The sequence below is a fragment of the Portunus trituberculatus genome, chromosome 9 (assembly GCF_017591435.1).
Source record: "Portunus trituberculatus isolate SZX2019 chromosome 9, ASM1759143v1, whole genome shotgun sequence".
In the NCBI taxonomy this organism is placed as follows: domain Eukaryota; kingdom Metazoa; phylum Arthropoda; class Malacostraca; order Decapoda; family Portunidae; genus Portunus; species Portunus trituberculatus.
This window is the reverse complement of record NC_059263.1, coordinates 8,453,025-8,465,588: the sequence shown is the minus strand read 5'-3', so window position 1 is coordinate 8,465,588 and position 12,564 is coordinate 8,453,025. Positions and strand designations below refer to the sequence as shown.

General features: G+C 41.6%; 3 protein-coding genes across 29 annotated transcripts in view; 2 read left to right on the top strand and 1 right to left on the bottom strand.

The window, feature by feature from the left end:
* The window catches only part of LOC123501546 (probable phosphorylase b kinase regulatory subunit alpha), a 73,732-nt gene extending 71,085 nt beyond the window's left edge, over window positions 1-2,647 (top strand). For all 24 annotated transcript variants that reach the window (XM_045250435.1, XM_045250434.1, XM_045250431.1 and 21 more), the window contains one exon: window positions 2-2,647. The gene's annotated coding sequence lies outside the window, so the exon portion shown is untranslated. The remainder of the gene's footprint in view (window position 1) is intronic.
* On the bottom strand, window positions 2,588-5,239 carry LOC123501551 (ATP synthase mitochondrial F1 complex assembly factor 2-like). 3 transcript variants are annotated; one of them, XM_045250440.1, is made up of 8 exons: window positions 5,084-5,239; window positions 4,533-4,641; window positions 4,295-4,401; window positions 3,887-3,970; window positions 3,684-3,794; window positions 3,385-3,565; window positions 3,046-3,161; window positions 2,588-2,846 (listed from the first exon to the last, which is right to left on the bottom strand). In XM_045250440.1, the coding sequence occupies exons 1-8, from the start codon at window positions 5,132-5,134 to the stop codon at window positions 2,715-2,717; spliced, it is 891 nt and encodes a 296-aa protein (XP_045106375.1). In that variant the 5' UTR covers window positions 5,135-5,239; the 3' UTR covers window positions 2,588-2,714. The 3 variants fall into 3 exon arrangements, with proteins under 3 accessions (XP_045106375.1, XP_045106376.1, XP_045106377.1); XM_045250441.1 differs by having other exon boundaries at window positions 3,385-3,562; XM_045250442.1 differs by lacking the exon at window positions 5,084-5,239 and adding an exon at window positions 4,850-5,068.
* Window positions 5,192-12,440, top strand: LOC123501553 (ER membrane protein complex subunit 8-like). Of its 2 annotated transcripts, XM_045250446.1 has the most exons (8): window positions 5,192-5,277; window positions 5,428-5,587; window positions 5,967-6,047; window positions 8,311-8,547; window positions 9,082-9,158; window positions 9,353-9,422; window positions 9,767-9,864; window positions 10,161-12,440. In XM_045250446.1, the coding sequence occupies exons 3-8, from the start codon at window positions 6,042-6,044 to the stop codon at window positions 10,327-10,329; spliced, it is 657 nt and encodes a 218-aa protein (XP_045106381.1). In that variant the 5' UTR covers window positions 5,192-5,277; window positions 5,428-5,587; window positions 5,967-6,041; the 3' UTR covers window positions 10,330-12,440. The 2 variants fall into 2 exon arrangements, with proteins under 2 accessions (XP_045106381.1, XP_045106382.1); XM_045250447.1 differs by lacking the exons at window positions 5,192-5,277; window positions 5,967-6,047 and having other exon boundaries at window positions 5,437-5,587.
* Window positions 12,441-12,564: the final 124 nt, after the last annotated feature.

Below are 12,564 nucleotides of genomic sequence, written 5' to 3'. Positions count from 1 at the left end.
GGTGGCGTGATGGAGGCAGCAAGTGCTGCAAGTACAGAGGCAGGAGTGAAGTTTATGTTCAGGGGATGAATGGTTGTGTTCTTAACATGTGGAAGGAGGTACAGTACTTCAGGGTCACTTGAAGATCCATCAAAACTCTTCCTCCTTACTTCTTGGGAACATATCAGGAGTAAGGTTGTAGGAATATGTAAAAGTTTTCTTCATATCTTCAATAGACAGTAAGGTCTTAGAAACATATGTAGCTTTTATCACCATTACCAGTTACCATCTTTCAGTTGCCAACAGGGTAGATTAACACCACTGCTAGCTTGTTTCTATGTCCATCCACACTTAGTTGCTTTTTTTACAGGCACCGTCTAAGAAATTTCCTGAAAGTTGCAGGAGTATGGAGACGGTGATGTGTGGAGAGTGAATGAGTGTTTCGGCCGAGTGGAGAGCATTGGGTGTGCTGCCGTTCCCGGTGTTCAGTCCATAGAAACTAGAGGGAGGTCTTTCTATGAAGTAATGATAAGGCATAGGATTACTCATGCTTGTGATATGCTTTATAACAAACAAAAAACATAAACAACAAGATTCATCAGCTCGTTCATCAATCATAAAGAGTTACATATTTTTAATCTCGCTGTTGTTTTAAACTCACCTCACTGATTTCCAACAGCAACATTACATTACTCTGTGTCTGTCATTTGATCAGACTCTCCTTATCTACCTAATTTTTCTGTCCCATGTACATCTTGTTGAACTATGCAAACTGTGATGTATTTATGATTGTGTTGCCATGAACTAGAAGACAATGGTCAGGTTCAGAGGCAGTGAATGCCCTCGGCAGGTGGTTGATTCTGTCATTTCCAGAAGTCTCACATCTAGTCAAGGTCAAACCACAGGGTGCTTTTAGGAAGATGTCACGAATGCATTTTAGTCGACAACGTGAAGCTTCATGTGTTTGTTGTAGGTTTGTGGCCATGTTGGTGAACAAACAGGATTGACAGTGTAGAGCTACAGACATGTAGATGCCAAAAGAGTCTCAGTTTTTGTTGAGTAGAGAATGTAAACAGATTAGATGTAGTATTGTTACTTTCCCATCCTTCTTGAATAATTTCTTCACTCCTTTGGTGCAATATCCCACATGTAGTGTGCACAATGCCATTGGTACAACAGTGCAGATGTAAGGTATTAATCTATCAGTATTTTATCCACTTAGTAATGTTTGTGGAGGGGAAGCCCAAACTGTACTGTATTGTTTACTTTCATCAGCAGCGATCTCTGTTATAGTAATGATAGAATGTTATTTATTTGTAATTGTTACATGTAACTTGATTTTCATAGGAATGAAATGGTTTTGAAAGGAAATAATGTGAGAATATCTCTTTATAATATGCAATAAAAGTGGATATTAATGCAAATATAAATCCACTTTAAAAATGTTGATTGTTAAGACTTTGTTGTTAGTCTCTCACAGTGGCAAAGACTTAAGCCTGTACAACTAACTGTCTGTGTAGTGTTTGAGTTTCCAGGCCCCTCCAACTCAGTCCAACAACACAACCACTGACCTTCCAGACATAAGTGAGACCTTCTGTGTGTGTGTGTGTGTGTGTGTGCTCATGTATGCATGTGTTTGCCACTGAGGAACAAAAGTAATATCTCCAGTAGAGTTGCTCATAGTTATAAAATATCTGATAAGCATCACCTCACTATTTTAAGGTGTTGATGGTCATGACAGTCAAACTGTGCCAGGACTGTCTTGTGTTGTGTTAAGTTGACTCAGCCAGATTTTAACAAACCTATTCTCAGAAACAGGAACTCTGAGCTTAGATATCTCTTTTAGATAATAATTATATAGGGTTCAGTGGAGGACTAGAGTAACTTCACATCGGAATGACAGAGGACTGCGTGGGTTCAAAATATTCCCTTTCTGACATGACATGTCTTTTCTCTTCCCCTATTCCTTTCCTCCATTGCACAAAGCACAAATTAGTACAGATATATATATATTTACTATATATAACTTGCAAAATTGTATCCCTGGTTTTCCCTTTATATTCTTCCCATTAGCAACCTTTATGTTATTGTGGCTTTCTCCTTGAGCTGATGTCCTATGCATAGTTTGCCCAAGCTTCCTGCATCAGCTTCACACAACGTCTGCAGTGGTCAGGGCAGAGGATGATCAGCTATTCTCCAAGGTTCAGCACATTTAAAAAGTAAGCTTTGGGTTTTGTAAAGACCCTCTTTAGTCAAACATAGAAGGTTAAAAGATAATATTTCTGATGTGATATCCCTGTGGAGGAACTCTGACCCTGTGATTGCCAGTGCCAGTCAAGTTTTCCTTGGTAGTGTTTATTTCTTTTATTTGGTGCCACACTGGTGTGTTCTTGCCTTGAGTTTATAGATTTATTTTATTAGAAGCAGTGAGTGCTTGTGTATAGAGTTTATTGCAGCAAGTCTATTCAAATTAGCAATTCATCAAATGTCTCAGTTTGAGTGTGTATATGTACATGTTTATACACACACTTATGTAATATTTATTTAGAAACTGAAACTGTTATTATTAATATATTTTAGTCAATAAAAACTTGATTGAAAGTCATAATGTAAGTCAACATCTTTAATTATATAAGAAATGTTGGCAAAATAAAAATAACATATCTAACATGGTCTTCCACTTTTTTTACTATACACATTGCATGGGAGTGAGAGGAGAGCTGTGCACACACTGACTACTTGGCCTTGTGCTTGGTGGTGGCTTGCCACGTGTTGAAGTGGATGAACAGGAGTGCCGCTGAAAACCTGGCCGTGACCTCCTGCTTGTCCAGATCGTGCGCCCACTCCACTGAGCCCCAGTGGGAGGTCTGCAACACCCGAGCTTGTCAGAGGTGGGAAGGTGGAGGGAGCAGTAGTTGTGGTGGTGGTGGTGGTGTAGAAAGGCAAAGGGGGTGGTGGCATGTATGGTGACTATAAAATGGGAGGAAATGAGAGTCAATGGGAATGAAGATGGGGTGATGACAGCATTACAATAATGACATGATTTGCAGCATATTTTCAAGTTACCTGGTATTCTAGTTCTAGTCTTGAAAGAAAAGCAGCTTTTTCTGCTGTAATTTTGCGCTCTGCAGCAGCAATAGTGAGGATGACGGACTTCAATGCCTCCACTCCGTACAGGAAACCTAGGATAAGGAAGGTTAATCAAGTGATCAGCTAGCCAATATGAAAGAATTGTGATTATTTTGTTTTTATTTTATTTCTTATATTTATTCATTTATTTATAATTGTTTATTTTATTTTATTTTATCCTATTTTATTTGTTTGTGTTAACCTGTTAAGTTTGTTATCCATTTGACAATTGAACCATAACAAGACTTGTGCTAGAGAACTCAGCAAGATCCTCACCATTGACTGCCCACACATCATAGGAGAGAAGGTATCGCCTAATAGTTTCCCGGACAGGGTCAGGAATGTCCGCCCCAAAGAGCCCGGCGCACGGCTTGATGTCTGCATCAAATTTTTGGTTAAACCATGCCAAGATAGGGTCCCATTCCTTGGCTTGCAGTGTGTTCAGCTCCTCACTCTGCTGAAATATAGGGCCAAGTGATGGAATCTTTTCAATACTATCTCTGTAGCAACTTGTTTCTAAACTAGATGCCACAGAATGAATACATAGCCATAAATACTCATTTCCTCACACGCACCTCCTCTCGGAACAGGAGAGTGTCGGTGTCCAGGTACTCCAGAGTCTTGTGGACTGTGTCCCATTTGGTCTCATGGTTTGGGTTGTCAATCACAGTGTAGGACAGGCCAGTCTGTAGATCAGAGAGGTGAGAACATCAAATCAAGCCACCACCAATCACCTTTATTCTGATAAATCACCTTAACATGTAACTCCCACACTTACCAGATGCATGAGACTGGGAACAATTTTGTCTTTAGAGGCTGCCCATTCTTGTGCCACAGCCAGGGCAAGGCCATAGTTAGGAATCTGAGAGGTAAACAATAGTGAACTATGATGAATAAGTCACACATGAGGCAAAGAGTTAAGTGAAGAATGAAAAACAAGAAAGATTCACAGATGAAAAGAAAACTGTGATCACAAGTATGCCTGAAAGGCACAGCTATTCACTTGGGTAGTCACATCTTACGGTACCATATGATTTGTTTTCCCCATGGTAAGACTACAGCCTCCACTGATTAATTAATTCTATGGAGACAAATAGAATCCAAATTACCACTTTGCTTTCATGAAAGTCCAACAGTAAACAATAAATATTTAGTAATCTTCCACAGTACAGCTAACATGACCTGCCTGTAAGGTGTGTCCTTTTGGAGTTTTTAGCTTGTGGAGATCCAAATTCACTTCATAGATACCTCCATTCCCTGCCACTGTCACATTCTTGTAGAAACGTCTTCGTGCTGTGTCAAGAAGAGGGAGTAAAAGACAAGGAGGAAGAGAGGGACTGATTTGATTAGTGACTATTATATGATGAATATGTAGCACTGTTTTGTAGAAGTTAAGGTCAATTTGTCCCAGAAGTTATACACACCTTCAGGAAGAAATCTGCGAGGCAAGGTCACTCTAGCTGTCTGTTTTAGGAGCTGGTGAGCAACAGGCCACCACAGCCCCCGCATGTTGTGATGACTGTTTCCGCCTTGCTGTAAGAGAAGAAACCTTCACATGAGATGCTAGTTGTGTGTGGTGGTGGGTTTTGTAGTGTGTGCAGTGGTTACATTCGCCAGTTAACGAAACAGTAATATACCAAAGAGAACACACTGCAATGACATATTGAAGTCAGTAAGGTACAGAACAAGATGAGGATAAACAGTCTTCCCTGGCAATATAAATAAATCAATCTTTTCTCACTGAGGCAGCCAAGTGGAGTAGAATAAGGTTGTTAGTGCAGCGTCAACAGTAGAGGCAGGAATGATAACTTGAGAGGCAGACACGGCTTTCCTATTCAGTACAGAGATGCCACAAATAGTGCGACTCGTGAGTGCGACTCGTGGTATATAGCTCCCCGTGTGTTCTTATTCCCTCTAAGTCCCTGAGTCGATAGTGGTGATAGTAGTGGTAGCAGCAGTAGTTGTAGCACTGTACCTCAATATGAAAGACGTCCTGAAGTGAAGACAGGACCCGGCTGGTAAACATCCCCCATTATCATCATCATCGTCATCAGCTTCCTCGAGTCCATCAGTGCTTATGTTATGTTGTTTGTTAACTTACTTGTCTCCCTCTGCATGTCTGGGCTATGTAATGGAAATAGTGACAGATACTCTACACGTATGGAAATTGTAATGTTAAAGGTCCAGTGTGTGTGTGTGTGTGTGTGTGTGTGTGTGTAGCCGCAATAGTATGTCTAAAATAAAATAGTAATAATAATAGCAATAATGATAGTAATAATAGCAGCAATAATAATAACAGGCTGCACAATGTTCTACCAGCAAAACAACTCGTGCCTTGGGATGGGCATGCGCAGAAGGCCAACTCGCAAGTAATTTCGCAGCTCAGCCTCAAGGATTTAGCAGGACACCCGACACGACACCGCTCCTGCTGCTGCTCCACCACTCCACCGCTCCACCATCGTCACCACGTCCCTGAGAGGTGGGTGGGGACATGAAGGGAGAGGAGGAGGAGTATTGAGGACGTGGATGGAGAAATAAGTGTGTTTTGAGAGTGGGTTTAAAGGGAAGTGTTTGAGGGGTATGCCTTGCAGGGTTGGTTTGTAACAAAGTTGTAGTTTTCCAATTAAAAGTTTCCAAGTATTTATTCAAGTTTCTTATTATTATTTTATTGAAGTATGTGAATTGATACCCGTGGTTTACTTTGCAGACTAATTAATTCCCTGATCACCAATTTTACTCGTCATGTTTTAAAGATCTTTGCTTTCTGTAGCTATTCTTGTGACAGTAGATTCTTCATAGATAAAGAAAATAGAAAAAAAAAGCATGTGGTCAGTAAGCCAAACGTCTCCACCGAACAGACAGTCACGTTCCCTCCTGAGGCAGAGTGAACACTGAACAGGTGCTCTCCCTCCCGCCTTGGTAGCCAGCCCACTATGAAGGTTTGTCAGGGAGCGCCCGGCACCGCCTCACTAACACTGACGCTGCCACCAGTGCTTTGTTCACCCTGTTCATGTTCCCTGGAGTCTGTTGTGCTGCCTTCTGCTAACTCAAGCTGCTCTACATGAATGCCAAACCAGCCTTTTTTTTTTTTTTAAGTAATAAGACAATTTTTTCATATTTAAGTTTGGCTGTTTAAAGAAAGAATTGACATGTGTTTTAAAACATTTTGTTAACTTGATGGTAAATTTGTAGAATAAGGCCTCCCGCCCTTTTACTGCCAGTGAATGGGTTTTTGGGTAGTGAAAGATAAAATGAACAATTTTACAACTATTAAAAAGTCTACAAGGCCACACCTGGTTATTTAAAAAAGAATCCCAAATGTACTGATAAAATATAATCTAAACTAATTTAACCTAACCTACTCCACCTCTCCTCAACCCCCTCCATCCCCCACTCTAGCAAGTCAAGGTTGCTATCAGAGCAACAACCTTCCATTATGGACGTAGAGTACAAACTGTGGCACATGTGGCCCCAGAAGAATGGGCAAGGAAAGTATATGTAACTATGATAATAGGAACACTGTAAATGTTTGTCCAAGCAAGACATATGTTTAACATTGTCACATGTGCAAGATGATGTAAGTAGTGTAAAAGAAAGAAAACTGACAAAATGACTCACTAGTGCTTGTTCTACTTATGCACATAACTACATCATATAAAGCTGTTCCAAGGCTCTGTCGGACGAAAACTAGGCAGTAGTAGGACTTAGACTTTGTGAGTCTGTTCAGATTTCAGAGCACCATTGCAGATGATCTTTGCACTTCTGTTGATTAAAATTTCCACTGACACAGTACAGTAAGAATGCTACCCAAGCATATAAGTGTGGTGTGCATAGGGTACAAGGCCTAATTCTGCAGATTCACCAATTGGCTTGTTTGCTTCAGGAGTGGTGCGTCAAGCCAACCTCGTTTTTTAAGTGACAAGACTCCTGATTTCCCCTAATTTAAGTTTGTTCATTTTAAGAGAGGAGTGTTAAGGCATTTTTAAGCCTTTTGTTAACTTGGCATGTGTGTTTCAAGAGTGGTGTGTCAAGGCAGCCACTATGCTTGGAGTAATAAGACACACATGTTCCTGTTTTCTTATATAACATGCTGTTGTAAGAGAGGAGCATATATATATGTTTTAAGCCTTCTGATGACTTGGTGTGTTTATTTCAAGAGAGGCATTTCAAGACTGTCTCTGCCTCTTATATAACCTTTGTTTCAAGTGAGCAGTGTTGACGTGTGTGTTTTCTGCCTTCTGTTGTGTTTGTTTCAAGAGATGAGTGTCAAGAGGTCTGTGGTTTTGTCTCATAATCAAAGTGTTGCTGTTTCTAGAAAGGAGTTTAAGACTACTGTGGTGCTGTCTGATAACTTGTGGTGTTTCCAGCAAGGATTAAGACACCTGAACTAAACTGTCATTATTTTTTTTTTTCTTCTTTCTTTTTTTTAACTTTTTTTGAGTGACAGTTGAAGTTTTATCATGTTTCTTTTATGATAACTTTTGTGCAGCATACCTTTCACAAATATATAATGTCAAGCACAAGAGCACAACAGTCAGCACACACCTCATTCCAGGCAACACACACCTTTCCCTCAATTCCATAGTTATGACACACACGTCCCTCCCACACACCACTCCCAGAGTCCCACAATTGATGCACACCACTCCAGTTAACACACACCTTTCCTTCAGTCCCACAGTTAACACACACCTCACTTCCACAGCCTCACAATTGTACACACCACTCCAGTTTACACACACACACACACACACACACACACACACACACACACACACACACACACACGTAGTGCAGTGGTTAGCACGCTCGACTCACAATCGAGAGGGCCGGGTTCAAGTCCCGGAAACGGCGAGGCAAATGGGCAAGCCTCTTAATATGTGGCTCCTGTTCACCTAGTAGTAAATAGGTACGGGATGTAACTCGAGGGGTTGTGGCCTCGCTTTCCCGGTGTGTGTTGTGTTTGATGTGGTCTCAGTCCTACCCGAAGATCGGTCTATGAGTTCTGAGCTCGCTCCGTAATGGGGAAGACTGGCTGGGTGACCAGCAGGCGACCAAGGAGGTGAATTACACACACACACCTTTCCTTCAGCCCCACAATTGACACATACCTCACTCCTGCAGTCCCACAATCAACACACCCCCAATTACCACACATCTTTCCCTCAGTCCCACAGTTAACACACACCTCACTCCCCGCAGGTCAAAGGTCCAAGAATGTCTGCCGATATCAGCCTTTCCTGCGCAGCACTTGCCAAAATCCTTCTCCATGCAGCCCGCTACCCTCAGACGGCAGTGAGTGGGGTGGTGCTGGCCCCCGCGCGAAGTGGAGGGGGTGGAGACACTGGTGCCCCATCCACTGTGACACTAGTGGATGCCGTGCCACTCTTCCACCTGAACCTATCCCTGGCACCTATGCTGGAAGTGGCTCTCACCCAGGTATGTGGAAGGGGAGGTGTTGGGTGGATGAGGAAGAAGGTAGGGTGAGTTTCAGAGAGGGAGGAAAAGTGTGGGGTTGGAGTGTGGAATGAAGGAGGTGGTGGGGAGGAATGGATGAGAGAGTGTATGGTGGAGGAGGAGGAGAAAGAGAAAGAAGAAAAATAATCTAATGGGGTATGTGTAAGTGTGGAAAGAGAGGAGGAAAGGTGAGGGATAGGTAGATGAAAAAGAGAGAAATGATAATGAAGGAGGAGGAGGAAAAAATAATCTGATCAAGTATAGTGTGGGAATGTGGAAGAATAGATGGATGGATAAATGAGAGACAGAGAGAAAGAATAAAGTGTTGATAGATAATTAAATATTAAATCAAATATACATATCAAAATACCTAACAAACCATATTAATTTTACAAGAAGTACAAGGAGGAGGACTAAAACCAGATTAAGTATAGATGAAGAAAGCAAAGACAGATGAACTAAGACATGAAATGCAAGGAGGTTAAGACACAGTAATGGTGGTGGTGGTCTTGGCAGATTGAGCAGTGGTACAAGGCGGAGGGGCTCGTCATCGCCGGCTACTACCAAGCCAACGAAAACATCAAGGACAACCTGTAAGTGTCTCTTGTGTCTTCAGTGTTAGTGTGAGCTGGAAAGGGCAGGGAATTGTGCTGAGAGAGAGAGAGAGAGAGAGAGGTGGAGTGGTCTTTTAAAATTATTTGTTTTTTGTGAGTAGAATTAGAGAAAATAGAACTACACCCTTACCACACTAATGCTCTGTGTTTCCCCTCCCTTCCTCGTCCTCCAGACCGGACTTTGTGGCGCTGAAGGTGGCTGAGAAGATTGCCGAGAACAACAATGATGCCTGCCTGATTATGGTGAGTAAGGGTCCTGCTCTAGTGTCCTTCCTTGTGCCTGAGAAAAAAAAAAAAAAAGAGAGAGAGAGAGAGAGGTTAAAAAAACTGACACTAGATAGCAATAGAATGGTGAATTTTTGTTTTGTTTTAAAAAAAGATTAAAAAAAGAGAGATTACCAGGGTAAAGTGACATTAGGGAGATAGCAATAAACACTGAATTTTTACAGGCATTTCATTCCTTAAAAAAAAAAAAAAAAAATTGAGAAAGGTAATGGGGTGAAAACTGACATCAAATAGATAGCAACAAAACACTAAATACTTACATGTATTTGGGTTACCTGTGTGTGTTCATTTGTGTGTTTCAGATTGACAACAGCCGCCTGTGTCTGGACCTGTTGTCAGCGCCGGTCATTGTGTCGCAGCTCACCTCTGAGGGAAAGTGGAAGAGCAAAGATAGATCAAGGTAAGTGTGGTGGTGGTGGTGGTGGTATTCTCATTGGTATGAGTCAGGGATTCTCAACCTTTTTCTTGTAAGAACACTCAGAGTTGTAAGACGATGAGTTACCTGAACCCCTCCCCCCCATAAACTGACATTGAACAGAATATTTATTTAGTGACTGACACTAACTCTCTCAAGTAAGGGAAGTAAGGGGTGTTGTGTTGCAGTGTCAGGGAAGTAAGGGGTGTTGTGTTGCACTGTCAGGGAAGTAAGGGGTGTTGTGTTGCAGTGTCAGGGAAGTAAGGGGTGTTGTGTTGCAGTGTGCATGTGGAGCCAGGGGCACTGGACGTGGTGTCACAGTTGCTGCAGCGGCGAGTACAGCACGACGTGTGTGACTTCGATAACCACCTTGATGACCTCACCTGCGACTGGGCCAACCCACAGATCAACAAGCTCCTCACCACCCTCAGTGCGGCTGCCCAGGACTAGCTCACCACCGCCACCACCACCGGAACATCATCACATCTGTCTGTGTGTCTTCAGTGCCTCCGGGTTTTGTCTAGTGGCTGGGTGTGTACAGTGGAAAAGGTAGGGTAATGCTTTGAGGGTGTGATTTGTGAGTTAGGTGTCTGTTGATAAGAGAGTACTTGTTTCCAGTCTGCTCATCACACACAGCAGGGATAGCGAGACACAAGGGTTTAGTCACACTGTGAGGGATAACACTAATGTTCTTGTCTCCTGTATCTGACTTGCTGATCACTGACCCTTGTTCCAGTAGACCCTCCAGTACATCATTGCTGAATCACTGATATTGGCAGGAGAGAGGAAGGGAAGGAGGGAGGGAGGGGGTGGCAGTCTTCTTACCTCATAATTCCATATTTATTTAGAATACTGGTATATTTGAAAGAAAATATATATATGAGTACATTTATATAAGATTTGTATTGGTAGAGAAGTTTAGGCTGAGTAGAGAGAGAGAGAGAGAGACTGACTGAGACTGGCATGGTATATTCTGTGGGTCATAATAGGCAACTAAACAAATTTAATGGGACAGAATGTGAGGATTGGCAACCCTCTCGTTTCAATTCCTGCAGTGACTTTCCAACATTCCTCTGTGGCAGTGCAGGGTTGGTAAACAGATCTTGAGTTCATAGCCAAGTCTGCTGAATGAGGCTTTGGTATACTTCCTGTCACACCTGCTGCCTCTTCCGTTCCATTTGTGTATGTTTTCAGTATTATGGATCCTTTCCTTTGGGATTATTAGTTTTATTTATTTATTTATTTATTTATTTTTTTTTTTTCTCTCCCAGTGAGGAAAAAAGATGATGTTTAGTGGAGAGGAGATGGTGTTCAACAGACTGAAAATTAAATCCAAGACTGCAGATGTTGCAGAAATTAATGCAGAAGTAATTGAGGGGATGTCAAGACATTTAGGGTCGATATCAGAAGAGCAGTCTGACCTGTGGCATTTATGATCCCCTCCCCAGAATGGAACTCTAAGGCTGGCATAGGAGTTGCCATATCAGTAATTTAAAAAGGGTATGTGTAGTGTTAGGTGCATGTAGTTTTGTATGAAGGAGGAGAGTTGTCTTTAGAGCAGGATGTGACAGGAACCACAGAACTAGTGCTGTTATATCTCACTGGGAGTAAATTATTGTTTTGGGTCAGTGAGCAGAGTGAGGCCAGGGACCTCTATGTATAGCCTGCCATCAGGAGAGGGAGGTCGAGGCGAGGCATAATTTTATCACAAATGCATTCACCTAGTCATTTGGTGCAAAACTCCTTTATCTCTTCTAACATGTTTCCCCTGGCCATTCACAAAACACAAACATAAGGGAAGGGAAGTGTGGTGAGTGTGTGTGGTCTTTGGAGCCACTGTATATGTATTGTTAATATTGTCATTCATTTTTTTAATTGTTTGTATATCTTGTATGTATATTTATGTTGACTTTTAATGATGTACTGAAGGAAGATATCAAGTTGAAATAACATGTAGATAATATTGGGTTTTCCACAGCAGGGAAGGTATGGAGAAGACCAGAGTAATGTTGTGTAGAGTAAGAGTAGTATTGGTTGTAGAATGTTGGAGTATTGTACTGTAGTGGAAGACAGTAGTGGTGCTGAAGAATTGGTGGCTATCAAGTTGAGTGAGGATCTGGATACATCTGTACAGTAAACCCTTAATTTAACAGAACAAAATGGTAGATTTTAAAATTTTAAGAACCTTCCTGATAGTCATACAATGCATTAATTCATAATTTCAAAGATTAAAGTAAAAACAATCAAGCAATCAAAATTCTATGTGTATGTGGTAACTGATTTCCTGTAGAGCAATGAATATGTTACATTCAAATAAGCTTAATAGACACCTTGCATATCAGTGAAAGGATTAAACACTCAGAGCATGAACAGACACATTCCCTTCTGGAGCATTAAGACTCCTCCCCTTTCCTCTATTAACCCCTCAGATCAAGGGTTCACTGTACCAAGATGCCAATGAAGGCAGGGATTACAGTGTAGTCAGGTGTACACAGTGCTGGTGTCAATTGTAAAGGAAGGCGTTTTCACCTGTGGGAGTAATAAAGACTGATCATAATCTTTGTACTGTATTTATAAAAGCATGAGCTAATGTTAAGAATCATCTGTATATATACAGGAGCTATACAGGATGCACACACACACACACACACTCTTGCAGTAGTAATGGGTGAATCAACGCAACAG